General features: G+C 36.7%; 1 protein-coding gene across 1 annotated transcript in view; it reads left to right on the top strand.

Annotated features, from left to right (window-relative positions):
- Window positions 1-16,221, top strand: part of LOC122088475 (sterol 3-beta-glucosyltransferase UGT80A2-like) — a 72,663-nt gene extending 56,442 nt beyond the window's left edge. The window contains exons 4-14 of the mRNA XM_042657754.1: window positions 2,561-2,672; window positions 3,651-3,821; window positions 5,943-6,006; window positions 6,202-6,259; window positions 6,389-6,566; window positions 7,539-7,669; window positions 9,506-9,608; window positions 9,748-9,824; window positions 14,520-14,567; window positions 14,654-14,803; window positions 15,817-16,221. Of these exons, the coding sequence (XP_042513688.1) occupies window positions 2,561-2,672; window positions 3,651-3,821; window positions 5,943-6,006; window positions 6,202-6,259; window positions 6,389-6,566; window positions 7,539-7,669; window positions 9,506-9,608; window positions 9,748-9,824; window positions 14,520-14,567; window positions 14,654-14,803; window positions 15,817-15,999 (1,275 nt within the window). The 3' untranslated portion in view covers window positions 16,000-16,221. The remainder of the gene's footprint in view (window positions 1-2,560; window positions 2,673-3,650; window positions 3,822-5,942; window positions 6,007-6,201; window positions 6,260-6,388; window positions 6,567-7,538; window positions 7,670-9,505; window positions 9,609-9,747; window positions 9,825-14,519; window positions 14,568-14,653; window positions 14,804-15,816) is intronic.
- The last annotated feature ends 4,152 nt before the right edge of the window (window positions 16,222-20,373 follow it).

Genomic DNA, 20,373 nt, shown 5'->3' with positions numbered 1-20,373 from the left:
GGAGTATGGTTATATGTTTGCTCGGTGCCCTAATTCGTTGGTCGCTTATATTGACCAGGATAAATTTCATATCATTTGCACTGGAAGAACAACGGAAGACAAGGACAGTAAATCTGGAGGCTGAGTGTGAGTGTTAGCCTAGTGAGGTCATTAATGGTGATAGTGACGGCGAACATCAACAACAACAATGACAACAACAACAACAATCACAATCTTATCCCAACTAAATGGGGTCGGCTACATGGATCCGATATGGAAAAAGAATAAAAAGACGCACACAAAAGAGTGAGAAAAGAGGTTAGAGAAGAAAATAAAGTAGTAGTCAAAGACGCATCATAGGAACATACCCTACAAGTGGTTGGCTACACAGATCTTTGTCCTCCACAAAACACTATCCGTGGTGATACTCGAATCGAGCCCTACTCTATGCATATCTTTTCTTAGCACTTGTCATTTTAGGCATGCCCGTAAAATGCTATATTATTCATCTCTCTTGATGACACAGAAGGTTCCCGACAAGGAAGATGGGCATCGTAACAATATCTTACAAACTAGGGTGCGATGCAATGACAACTTATGTACTATGGTAATTGACCCCGAAGTTGCACCAATGTCATCGTTGAAGATGTTGTTCACAAGTTGAGTTTAAAGAAGGAGCCCCATCTGAATCACTATAAGGTTGTGTGGGTGAACAACACAAATCTCATGATTAATGGAAGTTTTTTTTTCTCATGTATTCCATTGGTGGCCTAATTGATCAGGTGCAGTTTGATGTCCTCCCTCTAAAAGTGTGCCACATTATTCTAGGATGTCCATGGTTGTATGATAAGAATGCTAAGCACTGTGGTTATGAGTATACATAATTACATATTCCATTCAGCATGGTGTGCTTGAGATGAAGTTTCTTCCAACAAAAGATCTTCTGTCTATCAAACTCATGAAGGCAGCTATTACATTTCTCCTTCGACGAGTTGACTCAGATGGCATTCTTGGACCTCATCCTTAAAGGGCTAGTGTCGAGTTCTTTTCAAAGGAGGCGAGATGATGCAGTTGCTCTAGCCTAGCTAGACAAACATGACCCACTTTCGAGGTCCAAACCAAGAATTGGTCCAACTTGGGTTTTTTGGTCCACTAAGGGTTGGAATTGGTTTAGTTACTTTTTAATTATTTTATTTATTTGAGTTGGAAACGTAGGAGATAGTAAGCTAGATAATTTTGAATTCTACTTTCATTTTTAGAGTCATAGATTTATATCTTTAATATGGGCGTTGCTTGTAACCGATGGACAAAATTAGAGTACAAAATTTTATTTTATTTTTTTGGTCAAGGTGAGTGTGTGAATACATGACCCCTCTTCCCCTTGCAACTCTGAGATCCTATCTTAGATTTCTCCCTTTCCCCAACTGGCTTTCCACCACTAAGGACTGTTTGGAAAAACAGATTAAAATTGCCTCTTCAAGGCCTCCTTTCCTTCAAGGCCTTTAAGGCCTGTTTGCCTCTCCTGTGGGAGTAGGTTTTAAACTCCCCTGTATCACGGTGCTTATTGCAAGCCCACATCCAGAAGTAAAGTCCAGTGTAGAAGTCCAACCAAAAGTTAGCTAGCCTGGTTTCTGTATAGAAGCAGCAACTATGTGCGACCTCTCATGGTTGGTAATAGTTAGTCTCTAAGGAATCAGTCTGGTTAGAAGACAAATAGAATTAATCTTATTTTTCATTTAAAGAATTGTAATTGGTTTTACTTTAAAGATCGAGTTTTAAGAGAAGTATTAGGATTAGGTTGATTTAGATTCAGAGGTAATTCAATCAAGTTGTAGTTCTGTAAAAGTGTCCTACCTGGGTATTGTATCTTACATTTTGTATGGTTGATGGAATTAAATTCGTGTCTGGAAGCTTTAGTGCTTCTTTTTTACATTTGGATTCATTATGAAAGTGGATTTTCTCTTCATGGGTTGGGAAGATTATCAAAGTCATTTTCAGTGGGATATTCAGCTTTCCCTCTGTTCTTCCTCACTTCTTTGTTCTGTTTTCAATTTCAAGATCTGCAAGGTTGTTCTGGGATTTCTTCTTCAACAACCATCCAGGTTAGGTCATCCATCGTCTTCAATAATTTTTGAAATCCTGCTACTGGCCTGTTGCAAAACCAGCTCACTTCTCAATTCAATGTCTGTTTTACTCTCCTTCTAAGGTTTGATTTTGAAACTTTAATTTTGGATTTTTGTTTTAAAAATCTCATAATTGAAGCAGTTCGTTCTGAGCCTTTGGCTAGGTTCTTACTTTCAGAACATTATCTGGTTTAGTTGCACCCTTAAATTCTAGATCTGGTTTTCCAGGATTCTTTTCTATTTATATGTATTTCTTCTTGGGTTTAGTTTCAGCACTATTTTGATATTTTGAGTGGAATTGTATTCTCCTAGTCTTTGGAGGTTGTTTTTCTTACTTACCAAGTGTTTTTCAACTTTCATTGTTATTATATTTTGTCCCCCTTGAACTACTTAATTTGACATATCGCTGAAAAGATTTCCTTTGCTCCTATTTGAGTGACACTCATATTTGCATGCAGGATTTTGGGCATCGTGTTAGATTGGCAACTCATGCAAATTTCAAAGAATTTGTCCTGACCGCTGGGTTGGAGTTTTATCCATTAGGAGGGGACCCAAAAGTTCTAGCTGGTTGTAAGTGACCTATATGTTTCTCCTCGACCATAATCCAGTAGCCTCTTGGATTTGGCAATGTGGATCTCTCATCTGTTTTCATTTGTATTAAGTGCTTAGTTTTCGAGCTGTTTGTGATTGTAAAGAACTTCCTATCCTTTCTTGCACAGGCAGCTAAACATTATGATATATGCCCTTTTCTGTTTTCTATGCACTTATTTCCAATTTGTCCATGCCAACTCTTTTAGGAACTTCAATTAAAAAGTATATGGCGCAAGGATTGGAAACTATGCCTTTGTTTATTGGTCTTTAATGCAGTGGGATTGTATTACTTCCAGGTGGTCCATTGGTCCATAGTATAGTATCTTTTGTTCACCATTGCAAATTTGCAATATTTAGAACTTATCAGGGGATGTTTTTTCAAATGAAAACTGTATGGTTGAATTGAAAATCTGAAGTTTTGGGGAGGACAATGGTTGGTTTGCATGTTACCTTCTTTCTTTTGAACAGAAACAGCCGTACTCGAAATACTTTATATTTGAAATACCTTTCAGAAAAAAACCATAGCAAGTTTCCAAAGCATTAATCATTGTCCATTGATACTTCCAAGTTATAATCTGAATAATCCTATTTACTTACTCTTTAATTGGAGAACCATTCCTATTGAGTGCTTTTCCTCTTTTTATTTTATTTGATTTATTTTTTTTTTTTTTTAATGTGCTTTCATCTGAACTTATTTTGTTAAGAAAATGACATTATTATTAATGTTACCTCGGAAGCTTTAATATGTTTTCTTCTTTTCTTCATGCATCTTATGCTTCAGTGATTGTAGACAAGTTGGTACTGTTTTTCCTCTCCATTTCCATTTCCTTTATTTGCTTTTCTTTCAGTGTGGAAATATCATTTGTTAGATATTAAAGCAGTTCTCGTGTGGTACTTGATTTGTTTAATTTTCTGTAGTTGATGCACTTGATACTCTGCCATTTCCTTTATGTGCAGATATGGTCAAGAATAAGGGCTTCTTGCCATCTGGACCTTCTGAAATACCTACTCAGCGCAAGCAAATAAAGGAAATCATATCATCTCTACTTCCAGCATGCAAGGATCCTGATATTGATTCTGGTATTCCTTTTAGAGCAGAAGCCATAATTGCCAATCCACCAGCATACGGTTAGGTTCAATCACGTTTTTTCTATTTTCTGATAGCTTTCTTCTGCACATGCTCCTGTGAAATATTTTGTCCATGAATATTTCTAATGTCTAATGTTTAGCAACAACCCATCATCTTTTCACTTCATCTAAATTATAAACCTTGGGAAGAAAGATGACATATTTGAATTGTTTTCAGAATTTCGACCATATACCTTGGATCATCAAGGCTGTTAGCATGTTCTAGAATATGTTCTGGTTATGTAAATATATCGACTAAGATAAATCAAATTAGTTTATCAATTTATTTCTTCCCTATTTATTTTTTTGTTTGCTGTTGTAAAGTAATTTGGTTGGCTTGGACTACTAGTTGACAGTGTGGGCTATGGTTGGTTAGAAAAAATTTCTCTGGACTGCACAATCTAGAGGGAACCTCTAACTTGATTATATACCTCTTGCTTTATATGCCTGGTTGTGCTATGTGTGTAAGAATCCAGGTATGAACAGACAGAAGCGGGCAGGTGTCAGGCCGCAGACAAGGGCGACCCTCGTATGTAAAGCGCTAGGCAACCCAAGATGTTGGAGGGGGGGGGGTTCAAAAACTGAGGTGACACCAATAGGTGCCCATCCAAAAAGGAGCCTGGACGCCTGGGTGATGCTTTGACAACTATGTCCGACAGCTGGATATTTAGGAAATTTCAGTGAAACCTCAAGTATATACATTACTATGACATATTTCCCTCGTATTTTCAGACCTCCACGCTTTTTAACATTTTAATTGAATTTTCAAAGCTTTATTTTGTCAATTCTTATACCATTTGGTCTGAAACCTGACATGTGAGCAGCATACCCTAGGGTTTGAATATCTAACCACTAAATTTTAGTCTATCTAACCTTAGTGTACTTCACCATGGTTCCAAGATGACTTCTTTTTCCATAGTCAAGTGATGATATGCTTCCAGATTCTTGGTTCTCCCATTTTATAAGGGATTGGAAAGAATGTCAAATGCTATTTACTTTAACAGTAGACTTATAAGATATTGTTCTCTAAAATGAAAACATATACAACCATCTCTTCGGATTGTTAGGATTGAATTTCTTGGCTAATTGATCTGAACCAAGTGCTACCATCTGGCCTATATGTCATTAGTTCTCATGTACAATGGTGCTTGCTCGTACAATTTTTGAACACCTCATTGGGTAAGAAGATACTTTGAAGAACTGTTATAACTGCAGATAGAACACCATTGAAGTACAAATCTAAAGCAGTTTAGGAAGAGATGTCTGATGGTTGTATTATAGTCTAAGGCCCAGTCCTGGAGAAAGTTTCAGAGATATTTTAAGATGTATGGTTCATGGAACATGCATGGAATGGCACCAGACTGATTCCAGCTAACATCAATGTTATGTAGATTCCATTAAATGAAAACACTGAAAACAAAATTGGGGGGAGGGGTCAAACTTCTTGAATGAAAAAGGAAAAAAAAAGGGTTAGCTCTTTTTATTGGCTTATCCTGATGATGTTACTTGGGATGAATGTCTTAAGTCCTGTAAAATCTATTTCACTAACCTTTCGTGTTACTTAACGTTTCGACTTTCAATAGATCTGTGAAATTAAAATATGGGTATATTTTATCTTCTGGTGCAATTAAATTGGATGGAGCGAAATCTGTGTAGATGGACATCTAATTTAGATCCTATGACAAGATTTGGAATGGCTTCTATTTTTATGTTAGCTCTAAACTTGCTTCCAGCCTTGTGCACTGGGTTGCTCTTGCTCTAAACTCACCTCCCTCCCCCCTGGCTCTGTTAGAAAATCCCCAAGGAACAGGCTCATTGTTGTATCTTGGGTTCTCCCCTCTTCCATCTTGCTATCCCCCTCCCTTTGATTGTTGTGCCCCTTCTTGGTTGTAGTTTGTTTTCTCTCCCCCCCCCCCCAAACTCTTGGTAGGGTTTGCTCCTCTTTTGTAGGTTTGTTGTCTGTCTTCCTCCCCCCTCCCTTTTTTCCCCTATATTTTATTTTTTTTTTCTCCTGGTAATGAATTTTTTATTCACACCCTCAATCCCCCCCCAAAAAAAAAAAAAAAAAATAAAGAGAGGAAGCCTTGGCTTCAATTACTAACTGGAATGGATACTTTTCAGGACATACGCATGTGGCAGAAGCACTGAAAGTACCGCTCCATATATTTTTCACCATGCCATGGACGTAAGTTTTGCTTGGCATATGGGCTGTCAATGCTTTAATGTTCATGTGGCCTTATTTGTTAATTTGAGTCCTGCAAGTGCTTTCTTGTATTTTTGTGTGAAACTAAGCGTTTTAAACTTCTTTTGTGTACCACAGAATGTCTCTATTCTTATATTGAGAGTGCAACTATAGTGACGCTTGATTGTCTCTTGGCAGGCCAACCAATGAATTTCCGCATCCTTTATCCCGTGTCAAGCAACATGCTGGATATAGAGTGAGATGAATTAAAAAAAAAAAAGTTTCTACGTTGTCTTTCAGTTATCAATACCATTTTATACTGAAGTAATATCTTGTTTTACTAGTTAGTTTCACTTTCTTGTCTTATTCGGAGTAAATTATGCAGCTGTCGTACCAAATTGTTGACACATTAATATGGCTCGGAATACGAGACATGATAAATGAATTCCGGAAGAAAAAGCTGAAGTTAAGACCAGTCACATATTTAAGTGGTGCCCAAGGGTCTACTTCTGATGTGCCTCATGGATACATTTGGAGTCCTCACCTTGTGCCGAAACCGAAAGGTTGTTCCTTTGATTCTTAATATCATAATAATAATGGTATCATTCAACTTCTTTAGTTGTACATTATTAAAAGCTAAGCTTGCATAACTGTTTACAGGTGTTATCTAAATTCAATTATTATTTTAATTGTTTATTCAAGGTTCATGTTATGACTGAAACTAGGAAGTTGCGTTTTGTGATATTTCTATTTTCTCTCTATTGTTTGAAACTTTGAGCTGTTCAAATTATGTTTCGACTCTTATTTTTTGGGTGAATAAATAATTCAATTCCAAAGGGAGAAGAAAAAGGGGGAGGGGGGGGGGAGATATACAAGGCCCCAAAGGGGAAACAACAAAAGAACAGAGGATAAATCCCTAGAGGGGGGGATGGGGGAAGCAAAAGAGACAAAGGCAGTCCCCAAGAGACAACAACAAGCCTGTTCCTTGGGGAATCTTCAATAGAACGAGAAGTGATCAAAACAAGTTTGGAGGAGACATCAAAGTACATGGCATTTCAAATCTTATAAAAAGATCTGGAGTTGGAAGTTCATCTACGAAGGTTGTGGTCCATCCAAATGTGGTTGATGGTAGTCCCAAAGGCGCACTTCCTAGCAATGTCGCAGATTGTGGTTGATTGCGCTCCATCCAATGTTTGAACTCTTATGGACATTTGAGTTTGGGGTTTTGTCTTTTGCAGATAGTTCTCTATTTCTATGGTACTCAAAATGTCATGCTTTTTTATTTCTTTTAAAAAAATATCAAAGTTGGATAATTTCACCTTTGTTCTGTTAAAATAGTGTCAGGAATAGGAAAGTCCATTACCCGAGGAGATATATTGTTTCTTGCTTTAATTATCATAATATATATTGTTTTCTCAATTCCACATTTATTTGTAAGCAAGCAGGAATGGTATAGCTGGTTGGAGGTTTTTTTTGTTGTAGTTTTTTATGGGCTCCAATCTAATATGGTCTAGCTTTACTTGATTTGTTTGCAGACTGGGGGTCCAAGATTGATGTTGTTGGTTTCTGCTTCCTTGACCTTGCTTCAAATTATGTGCCTCCAGACTCACTAGTGAAATGGATTGAAGCGGGTGATGCGCCTATCTATGTCGGTTTCGGTAGCCTTGTGAGTTTCTTTTGGTCCTTACTTGTTATTATTGCCAGCGTTAGTGATTGCAGATCTAGGCATAAGATGTTTGAGAGGCAGGACAGCTAGCATGCTCATGATCTCATCATCACTTCGGTGGAACACCAATTTAGGATGCATAAGCAAACTTGAGGATATGGCAGAGTTGGCTCAATCTTGATCAAGTCTCTGATTTTTTCTGCTTCAGTAATGGGATAAAACCTGATGGAACTTGTCAAACCCTGGAAACTTGATCAGTACTTAGGGTGCTTTATAGTTTTAAGTATATATAATATAAAATATATATCAAAAAAATATTTGGATTCTAAGATGATCTTTACTTGATATAATCACATAAGGAGCCGTGAGCTTTTTTCTTTATGTGTCCTGTGCCCAAATTGGGAGGCGATTATTACATATGATGAGTTTACAGATTTAAAAAAAAAAATAATAATAATAAAAAATTAAAAAAATAAAAAATAAAAAAAAATAAAAAATAAAAAAAGAAGAAGAAGAAGAAGAAGAGGAAAGAAAAGAAAAGAAAAGAAAGAGGACTAGATTTCGTGGCCTAACATTCCCAATTAATAAGAATGTTATTAGGTTTAGAAGTAGTGGAATAATGTCTTAATGCCAATATCACATTATGCACTTCAGTTATGAAAATGAATGGTTTTATATGCGGACCCATTAAAGAATGTAATTTTTGTTGTGGGAAATTCACTTCCCTGGGTACCTTTACTTTTGATATGAACTAAGCTATTTTTAATCCAAACAATTGCAGTTGCAAAATGATGAAGAATTAATGGGTTGAAATGTAATAAAAAATAGATAAAGCCAGAAAGAAAGGACAAAGGAGATTCTCACATTACTTGAATGTTTTGGTTGAAACAATGTGAGTACATAGTTGCACTTACAGATTCTTTTCTATAGGATAGCCCAAATTGTGCCCTAGCATAATTATATCTCTATTTCTCATTAAAAAACAAGGGAACATTGGATAGACATATGTGCCAAAAAAAAAATTTCTTTTTCAGTCAGTCTTAAATCTCAACTTATTAAAGTTGCATACCCTCTCAGCTTGAGATGCAGAAAATTTTCTTAAATCACAATTATTAAAGTTGGGTACCCACTCGGCTTGAGATGCAAAGACTTAAAAAATATTTCTGGTTTTAAGAAACTACTTATTTTGTACTCAAAAAGAAAACAAAAATGTTGTCAACCTGCATATTTTGATTGAATAGCATTAGTTCAGCTAATGTAATGGCTAATAAAATAAATCTTCTAGCGGAGGAATCCTCTTAGATACAGCACTAGTGCACTGCTAAGATAGCTTCATTTTTCATAGATTTCAACCTAACAGAAGACCTGGTCTTGACTTCTCCTGAAGTGTAAGCTTGGTTTTGTGAGGCTACTTCAGCAGAAATAGGATTGTCTTCTAGGACATTGTGATCTGTTCATCAGTGTAGTAGATCAAGCAATGTGTTGATGAAGCAACTTGTTTTCTGTTTTAAGCTGTGTTAGGCTCTAAAACTTGTGTCACCTGGTAAAAAGAACACAACTTAGTGTCATTTGTAAAGAAGGTTATCTGCTAAATAATATAAGGGTAAAGGATTAGAATTCTGTCCGTAATGTCATTGAAATTGCACTCAAAACATTTGTGCCTCTTGATGTGTTATATTACTACTGAAATACTGCATTTATCTCATCAGATTCTTTATTTGCTTCTGCTCATGTATTATGTCCACAAATTACTAGCACCCATGAGATATGATGTGCTATTTTTTACTGGGGTACTTCTTTAGTATTTCTCTTTTTAACTTTGTGAATTCGTAATAGCCTCTTCAAGAGCCAGAGAAAATGACACAAATAATTGTGGAGGCACTGAGAATGACTGGACAGAGAGGCATCATTAATAAAGGGTGGGGTGGTCTTGGAGACTGTAAGTATCAAACTCTTATTTTTTAAATTGTTATGCACCTTGACAACTCTAATCTTTGTAACAATATATCCAGTTGATTTTATTTATCCTCAACTTGTGGAAGCATTTTGTATTTGTTTACCTGGGTTTTTTCCCCTAGTGGCAGAACCTCCTGATTTTGTATGTCTACTAGACAACTGCCCTCATGACTGGCTATTCTCGAGGTGCAAAGCAGTGGTAAGATGTGATTATTTATTCCTATTTCTGGAAGCTTAATTCAAATAGAAGCATCATTTGCATTAGAACTATTTCATGGCCATGTGAATATTTGAATCCTCTTTACTTTTTTCTGTAGTTGGCTTCTTTCTGTAGTTGGCTCATGTTTGTTTCATGTTCATGTGAATATTAGATTTGTGTGTGTTAGAAAAGTCGTGGGCTTTAACTCTTGTGTGCACCAACAATAGCTGATTTGTTTCTTAATGTGGGTCTATCTCTTGTTTCCTATTTAGTTTAGGATACTATGGTTATTCTGTTTCTATTTTAAGACAATTACTAGGGTTGTAGTCTAAATAGGAAAACCTGCTGATTTGTTCCCTATTGTGGGTCTATCTCTTGTTTTCTATGGTTATTCTGTTTCTATTTTAAGACAAGTGCCAGAGTTGTAGTCTAAATAGGAAAACCTACTCTAAACAGGAAACCAAATAATACTAAAGCAACCTGGTGTAACTAGGAAAGGAAGCAACTATATTAGCTTGGGACAAAGCCCCAACTCGTGACTCATATCTCAACAATCTGAAACTAGACTTCGAGAGCTACAACTTTCATTTTTTCGCCATTTGGATTAGACTTAGAGAGCTACAACTTTCATGTTTTCGCCAAAGTCTAAATCCAAATGTAAGATCAGTAAAAATTGCCTTGAAGTTGTGGGATGTGCATGGTAGGTTTCTTCCAACCATCATGCTGGTTGCACCAAACAGGAAAGACGGAGTCAGTGACCGTTTACTGTTCATAGACATTATATAGCCTTTGAACAGTAACTGACCACTCATCGGAAAACTAGTGCTTCGTCCGGTGAACAGCTGGCTGCTGTCCGTCAGTCGGTTACACACAATGCACTTAGGACTAATCAGCCGGTTGGTACTGGCGAGCCAATTTTATCAGCTGGCTGCTCTGAGAGCTCTTGGGAAGAGATCAGCTAATTATCAACCGGTGAGCCGGTTGCTGATCAGGTTGAATTCTTATATCTGATTTTTGACAACTCATTTTCAAATTAACTTAAATGTTTTCTAAATAAAGAACACCCAATTTTAGTCATATGGCTTCCTGAGGCCGGTCTACCAAATAGTCTAAGTAATGCAGACGTAGGTTACAAGTAAACTACCCCAGCAGTTTATAACCCAAACAAACAACTCAAGACCCAAAAGTTACCCAAGACTAACCCGCAATAGACTAGGAAACAAGAGAAATAAGACCAGTAAATAAACGCCCAAGGATACAATAGCAATGCAGCAGCAAAACCAGCCCAAAAACCAACCCGATTAGAGAGCATAGTTATTAAATTCGGATTCGGGAATTATTTGGATGAAGAATTATTCGGATTAATTCGTTTCATCAATTCAACGATTTGGTCAAAAAAGCGGAGATAATAAAATTTGATTTCGGATTCGGATTTGGGAATTATTCGTTTACAAAAACAAAAAGAGGACAAAAAATTCGGATTTTATTTTTAATATTTTCAATACTTATTTTATATTATCTATCAATTATCATATGTATATAACATACAAATGATATAAAAATTAAAATTTTAAATTTTAAAGATAAAAATATTATATTTAGCTCCTTTTTTTTTTCTAAACTCATTTCCTATTACTCAAATAATTGAATCAGAGAAAGAGAGACTGAGAGGGGGGACTGAGTACAAATTCAGCTAGACCCACGTCTCCCACCATGCATGTTCACCTTAAATTAGAAAGAGAGTAATGACTGTAAGTCTTAGTCATACCAAAATGGGGTGAGTTTTTTTTTTAGAAGTGTGAGAGATTTCCTTAGGAAAGATAAGCTTTGTCGGTTTCTGTTAAAAGAGAAGAAAAGTAACATTAGGATAATAAATGCATAATAATCACACTATTTTTTAAAGGCTTATTGACTTATTCAAGATAATTTTTTTTTTTTTTTACATGGGATAAAATTCGTTTATAATTCTGATAAAGTTTGGTTCGGCTGAATTATTTGTGATTTTAAAAAGGTCTATAAAATTCGAGAATTTTTTATTTAATTCGGATTCAAACCGAATTATTCGTAAAATTCGGTAAAATTCTGTTTGGCCGAATTATTCGCCAATAATTCAAAGAATTTAATAACTTGGAGAGAGAATGACCTGCGATAGTGCTGGAGAGAGAGAGAGGTGCGGCTGGGTCTGTGGGGCTCCAATTGAGCCGCAAATTTGGTCGATTGTTGGGCCCAGGGAGGGTACAAAACCCCCCAAATATGAAGAGCTTCTGACAGCTGGTTTGAGAGTTATGCGCTTTCTTGATTTTCAGACCTAGGAGAGAGAATCTGAGAGAATTCTTTAATAATTGTAGCAGGGCTGCTTGGGCAGCAACAAGAAGAGGATCGAGTGATCCTTGGGTGGTTGTGAACACCCTCTGAAAAGGCCAGGCAGATCAGAGATCAATTGGGGAAGAGGAGATCGATCTCTCTCCTAATTCTTCCATGGGTGCTGGTCGGTTCTAACTTTGAGGATGTGAACGGGTCTGATTTTGACAATAGCAGTAAACAACAATAGCAGATTATAACAACAGCAGTAAACAGACAAAAAGAAATAAAAAAAAATAAGACAAGTGTGGGTGGAATTGGCTATCTCGGCCCGAGCATCTCACCGACAGCTATCCCGGCTGTTTAAGCAATTGACTGCAATCATTCATTATTCAAATCTGAGAATTAAGAGTACATAAGCTCCACTATGTATAGAGGGCAGATTAGCAGTCATACCATAGCTAGGAGTTACTCCAAGTAGGATTAGACATTACATAATAGGAGTTGGACAACTTGGACTCCAAATAGGACTAGACTAGAACCCCAATTGGAGTAGGTAACCAACTAGTTATTCACTAATAGGGAATCCTAAACTAACAAAAAATTGAAATAACAAAGGAAATAGACTCAAAACAGGACTCTAATTAAACTAATGAATTAAATCCCGTTTTCCTACTTTCTACCCATATTTTAGGCCCATTAAAGTGGCCCATTACAAAGAAAACCCATGGGATTAAAGGCCCAACACATACATAACCCAACTCAAGGCTTGTTTGCAATAAATAAGCCCATTAAGTGAGTTATCTACGTCACTTAGTTAAGGTTTCCCAATATACAAAGCAAAGTACAAATTTTGGACTTTTTGTTACGGTGTGTCTAAGCTGTCCTTAGTTGGGAATCACCGTACATGTGCTATTACAAGTACAATTTCCTCAACACGAGATCCTCTACATATGATGGAGTCATTTGGTGTTGATACCATTGATGACTTGACTCGCTCTTGACCCAATTGAATTTCCTTGGACTTGATCCAATTTGGTGTTGATTAAATGTTCAAAGACTTGAGAAGGTGCTCTTGATGTAGTCCAATTGTAATGGCACCACTAAGTCAAGGATTGGACTTATAGAAATGTATGAACACTTCAAGCCATAGGGGTGGGCTTACACAAGGGCTTATGGTGATCAAAATGATTGCCACTTGCTACCACATGCTGGAAATCCAAGATCACGATAGTGACTTGACCAACCAAAGAACCATTGCAAAGTGCAAACACAAACATCCTCCACTCAGTGAAACTTAAGAGAGAGAGGTTAGATATACCAATAAGACAATTTTTTCACATTTGAACACAAGTGAGGAATCACCAAAAACAATCATTGATATGTCATGTCTCAATAATAATTGTTCTCTTAAAGAACCTCTTATTTATGTTTAATCTGTAAAAGACAGATATTTATAATGTGAAATCAATAATCAAGATAAATGAAATTAAAATGCTTTGAATAGTTATCTAGTCAGAACCTTTCTATTTTGGTTCTTCTTCCTGTAACATTGTTTGGCAGCTGATTCATCGTTGAAAGACTATTGGGTATTAGAGAAGTCGTGAGTTTTATCTCTTGTGTGTACCCATGATAGCTGATTTGTTTCCTATTGTGGGTCTATCTCTTGTTTCCTATTTAGTTTAGGATACTATGGTTATTCTGTTTCTATTTTAAGACAAGTACTAGAGTTGTAGTCCAAATAGGAAACCTACTCTAAATAAGAAACCAAATAGTACTAAAGCAAACTATACTAGGTTGGGACAAACCCCCAACTCGTGACTCATATCTCAGCAGGGTGGTTTTATTGTTTGCATTTATAATCTGTGTACAAAACTATAAAAGAAGTGCATCACAGTATTAACTAATGCTTAAGAGATCAAATGCTCTATAGACCTATCATATGTCTGTTCCTCTTCATGTAACAGTGTTTGATAGCTGATTCAGCGTAGAAAGTTTGGATGGTCTAATTGATTGCATTAACGCTGTGCTTACCTAAACTATAAACAAATACATCACAATATTAATTAATGATCGAAGAGATTGAAAATGTTTTATGGAACTGCTTAATAGATTTATAAACGAGTGGAAATATTTCTGTTTAGATTCTTAAAAGAAGATCATGAAGCATGAATGGTGTTGTTTTTATTTTTATATGTCCATATGCTTGCTTTCTTTTATGATAATGTTTTTCTTTGTGCTGGAAGTAGTAGGTAAAGCCCATTGAATCTTCAACCTCAGTTCAAAGTATTTTCATGTTGATTGCTTCATATTTCAATCATTCTTCTTGTCTTTTCTTTCTCTCAAGTTTCTTCTCTAATTGTGAGGCGGTATTGTTTTGTACCTAACTTTCAGGTTCATCACGGGGGTGCTGGAACAACAGCTGCTGGCCTTAGATCTGCGGTAACTGTCTGTAGTTTTCTTGTCTTGTCCAAGCCTTCAATTTCACGTTATCACTTTGGTGACTGCATGTTTTTACTGATATGTAGTGTCCAACCACTGTTGTACCATTCTTTGGCGACCAACCATTCTGGGGAGATCAAGTGCATGCCAGAGGAGTAGGTCCTGCTCCTATACCAGTTGATGAGTTCTCACTTCAAAAGTTGGTTGATGCAATAAATTATATGCTTGACCCCAAGGTAATAATTAAGTGCATGATTAGTGGTTTTTTTTAATTCAAATATTCAATGAATTCCTTCTGAACTAGGATGAAATGGCTAGTGTGGCATGTTCTGAAACTTCCCAGTTGTCGATCCATACTCTTGTCACTTTCGATGTTCTTCCACTACATTGAACCATCATTCAGATTTGTGCCAAGTAATTGGGATTTGTGACCCAATTAATATACTCAATTTATTTCTAACAAAACTTCAGCTCTAACAATTTGAATATTGTTTTGAAATCCATGACTAGATGCCCCAGCTGTGAAGCTCAGATGCCCATGCTAGCTTACTTATATCCTCACAGATGACATCTTTTACTGTAGTGGCTATGAATGTCTCTTGAATGTTTTCCATGTTCCTGTTCTATATGTGTTTTTAGATACATTCATAACTAAATTCAAAATTGTGTGTGAATACAACTCAACCAAGCCCACTCAAACGACTTGAGGCCGCCTTTGTGAATCTGCCTATGTGATTTTTACCTGAAAAGAGTAGGAGGTTCATTACATTTGTGGATAAGAAAATACTGTAACAATATGCATAGCCTAAGACAAAATGAAAGAGAAGGGGTGGGGAAACTGTTTTCAACTTATTTGACCGGGATACTCAATGCTGTATCTTATTTCTGGAACAAAGAGCAGCTTTACCCAGTTTCCAGCGTCTTTGTTCTGTTGTTCATACTCGTGTCTGGGCATCTTTCATTCATGATCTGATACCAGATCTGTTAGACCAGAAGATATGAAAAGATAGTTGAAGTCAGTGAAACATCCAACCAGTGGTACTAGAAGAGAAAATATAGTTGCAATTATACATAGCTTATACGCTTTCTCTGGAGTGCCAATTTTGGTTGGCCAGTGGATTGGAGTCCTTGACTTTAAGCTCTCCACAGTTTTTACTACGTAGCAGATCCTTTATCCCTGTGAAGCATTGGATGTTTCTACTAGGAAAGGTGGACAATTCTTATTAAACTTCCTAAACAATCAATGCAGGTGAAGCAGTGTGCCATTGAACTGGCCGAGGCCATGAAAACTGAGGATGGAGTGGCAGGAGCAGTAAAATCCTTCCTTAAACATCTTTCTCCCAGAAAGTCTGAGCCTGAGCCCTCTCCAGAGTCACCAGTTTTCTATGAACAATATGTTGGCTCTGTAATAAGATGTTTTGGTTGTTCCTGAGTTGCCAGTCGATGCTATTGTTCCTTTGTGTATTTGTAGTGTTTACCAGATACTATATTTTGTCCTCCCAAATTTTGTGGGAAAAAATGTCATATTCATAATGTAATATTTTCCTGTATTAGAAAATCACAAATCTTTTCTGCAACCAAAATGTGTTATCTGGTCCTTGCTAATGTGAAATTAAATTCTCCAATCAGAAAGTGAAGTTAAAAATTAGTCTCATCCTTCTTATTTCTTAATTAATTTTCATTCAGTGGGGATTTACGTTTTGATGTATTGTTGCCAATGGCAAATGCTGATAGACTTGGTTTGGACTAGAATCAGGGGTGGGGGGTTTCAGTCTCCCAACTATGAACAATCTAGCAACTGAGGCCCAAGGTTGGTACATTTTATTTTGGGTAATTTACAGCGCCACCCCTTAGAGAAATTCCGCTATTAGAGAGACACTTCCTGCATAATACCAAATTATGCTCGTATCCCTTACTATTAATCTCTATTAAGTGAGGATTTGAAATGGCGGTTTTACCCTTTTGACTATAACACATGACCCAATTACATTTTACCCTGGCCCTTCAGTACTCCACTTTTACCATGGATTTAAGAGTGAAACCCTTCTCCTTCCCTGCGCAACCTCCGGCCAAGGACCTTAGATTTGGTTCTCTTATGCAGTGCTCTGGGTGGTGCTGACTTCGATTTCTTTCATGGATTGATGTTTGAGAGAAACGATGAAGTAGAACCATCTTCAAGACCACTATATGCATCGTAGCAGAGGTCTAAATTGTTTGAAGCCTCAACTTCCTTCCCATCGTCCAAATGGTTTCCCTTTTGAATGGCAGAGATTCTGTCAATTGGTTAACTCACTGAGATTATTCAAGACTTGAAAGTTAGAAGGTATTGAACCATTGAGGTGGTTTTTGTTCGGATGAACAACACGTAGGTTCTGCAACCGGCCAAGTGATTCAGGGATGGGTCCCTGCTAACCCATCTCTGAGAGAATCAAGATCATCAGATCCTTCAACCCATCAAATCCGTTACTGGGAATTGATGAAGAAACAGTTGGTTCCCCTTGAGAATCAAAGTTTGGAGAGAATTTAAACTTCATAACTACTCCTCTTACTACAGGACGCTTGTCTAGTCAACACTTAGATCCGGTTCTACCCAAACTTTTCTGGTTTACTGGTTCTCCAAATATTCTTGCACATTGTTGTTTTTGAGCAATGTTTTGGATATTCAAACGGGCCCTCCCATAAGGTAATTACGTGGCCGATTTACCCTCTTTTGCAATCAGTTTCGTTACAGCACCTGTTGCTTGCTCTAACTAATTGTCCACTTTTTCCAAGTGTGATTTCTATGTTATGTATGACGAGATCATGCTCTTTCACAATTACTTGAACTAAATAAAGGAACAAATTAAAGTTTCTAATTGCAGAACAAGTTCGATCTAAAATTCTACAAGGTCAAATTGAAAGAATGAGATGGGTAAGTTAAACGTACATATATAGTTCCCCTTCTCCTACCAAAAACCAAACCCCCCCAAAACAAAAATTGAGAAAAAGAAAATTTTGTAAACAGTAACTGTAGTTGTTCATGACCGACCAATTGCAAGATTTTCTCTGTAATTTAATTTCTATTTCCTTCCTCTTCTTCTAACAATTTAAATGCCTACTGCTGTAGAAACCATGTCATCTCCATTCTACAGATTCTCTGATAAATCGAGGTCGTTGATCATGGATTTAGGTATCTGACCAGACAATCAGTTTCGGCTTAAATTTATCTTTATGACGGAGGGACAGTCTTCGAGGCTAGAAGGGATGTATCCACTTAAGTGTGAGATTACCCAATTCAATTGGGATGGGACCAATGTGACCATTTTCATGCAAAACCAGAGTATGAAGAGTACGTCGAAGCTGAGTGAGGAAGGAAGGGATGGGTTGAGAATTAAAAGTGAAACAACGGTGGAAAAAAAATGTCCTGATGGTGTGAACTTAGTTACAGAAAGGGATATGAAGGAGCGAGTGGGATCACAAGCCAGGAAAGCGGTCTCGTCTGAGAGGGCGTTGAAGACTGATGTTATGGAGTGCGAACGTAATTTGGTATTATGCAGGGGATATCTCTATAATAATGAAATTTTCTAGGGGTTGGCGTTGTAAATTTTCTTTTTATTTTTAAAACAAATGGGAGAACCTAATTTCATATACTGCGCGTACCTAAAATGATAAATTGGTGTGCCACTTGTTTTAGGGACCATTCTTATTAATTAGTTTGAACCGATCATGATCAGGTTCTATAATCATTGTCTTTAGTTGTTGTTGATTCCTTCTATGTTTTCATCTGTTGAAACCTTAGCCTTTAGTTTGGTTGTCAGGAAATAAATAGAAAAGAAAAGAAAAAATTCAAAAAAAAAAAAAAAATTTTTGAGGAGAGAGATGGACACGTATGTCAATCATAATAAAACAATGGTATGATGATGGAGTAATTGGCTTATATGTCTCTCTCTCCTTAGATTCAAACAATCATGATTTTTTTTTTTTTTTTTCCTTTTCTTTTCTTTCTATCCATTTCTTGACAACAATACCAAGCCTTAGTCGTCAACTTTCCCCTTCTATGTTCTGTGATGGAAATTTAATAGATTTAGGGTTTTCTTTTGAAGATCTAGAGATCTACAGATTGACTACACTATGTTCGAGAAAAGGTTGCATTCAGCACTCTGGCTACGAAACCTATTCCATCTTCTTCCTAGATTACCAATATTTTTACGGAGGCTATCTCTCCCTCTTCGTTTCAATTACTATGGGTCAAGCTTGGATTTCTTTCTCCTCACGATCCAGTTTGAGACGGCTGTAATAGATATAATGCTATATCTATGGATGATATCGACTCTCAAGTAAATAATCATCAAGTGCAAATCAATGGTGGTGATGCACTAACATACAAGGATGAAAATAAGCAAGCAAGGTGTCATCTACAAAAAAAAGCTACTTGAAGAGCCTAGATTTTGTAAAAGTTCAATATATCTGATTTGAACATACCTTCTTGTTATTCTTTATATTATTTATGCTACCTATTATGGTAAGCCTATGTATATTTGTACTTGTATAGTTTTGTTATAAGTAAGACTTTTTTATCATACATTATAAGAGAAACCACAAACTGATAGAGTTCCACCAAAATTTTATCTTGATGTTGACAAGGAAATACAAATAAACCAGCACACTGGTTGGGGGTTCGCTTGGTAAAAAAAAAAAAAAGGAGAGTTCATGTGACACCAAATCAAAGGGAAGGCGGGATTCAAAAGACTTAAAAGCATTCAACCTCGCCATGCTTGTGAATTTGACCACAGTCATGGATGGTATAAGATGGGGTTGGAGGGTACAACCGGATGGAGAGGATCTAGGCACTACTTGCTAAACAATGTTGGAAATTTATAAAAGAGTTGAAGCTTGTGGGGTTTTGATGATGAATCAGTCGCGATCCAATTTCCGATTCTTGAAACCATGGAAATCCTACAATAAGGGGCTTTTTGCTTTCTCGGGGTAGAAATTGGGAGATTGTAAAAAATAGACATTAATTCTCAGCCGTGGAAATTGAACCATTTCCTAGTTCAACCAAGGTGAAGGATTTCAATGCAAGGAAGGTCGACATTCAAGTCAGAGATATAAACAAATAATTGAAAATCCGAATTCAATTGGCATATGTATCCAGATCTGATCTGACTCCGATCGATGTATGTATCTAGTAAGAAACTTAGAATAGATAAGATGCTCTCCGCGAGCAGTGGAGGCTGCCACATAGGTCGTGGATCTGGATCTGGATCTGGATCTGAACCATATACATGTTTTCACTGACCTTCTCGAAAGTTAACCCACGATTGACATAATTATGGGCTTAATATGGGCCTTTCAATTTCTTGTTCCATTGTTAATTATAGGCTTGCTTCTGGACCGCTGTGATAGTATCCATATGATGATGAGATTTGTCACCAGGTATGACCATTGGATTGGAACCTTCTAAAAATTTTAAGAATCCAGATTTGATTGTCGTGCAGTAAGAAAAAAAAAAAAATTTGGTGAAGAATAAATATTGAATTCCTATTCTAATTTCATGGAGTTCATTCTTTGGGGAACTCTATTTAAATAATTCCATTGGATTCTATTCTAACTTCCCGAAGTTCATCCTCCGAGAAACTCTGTTTAAAATAATTCTGTTGGATTCCTTCTAACCTCCTTATTTAGTTATCTCATTGGAAATCATGCAAAGACACTTCCGAGGTGGTAGAGTCATGGAAACACTTGTTTCTTCCATATTTTGGACCTTAGCTCCATGGAACAATATGCTACTGCTGAAACATGGAAGAATTGAAATCTTAGATCAAAA

This window comes from Macadamia integrifolia, chromosome 9 (genome assembly GCF_013358625.1).
Source record: "Macadamia integrifolia cultivar HAES 741 chromosome 9, SCU_Mint_v3, whole genome shotgun sequence".
Classification (NCBI taxonomy): Eukaryota; Viridiplantae; Streptophyta; class Magnoliopsida; order Proteales; family Proteaceae; genus Macadamia; species Macadamia integrifolia.
The sequence above is the reverse complement of the archived record's forward strand: the minus strand, read 5'-3'. Positions and strand labels throughout refer to the sequence as shown.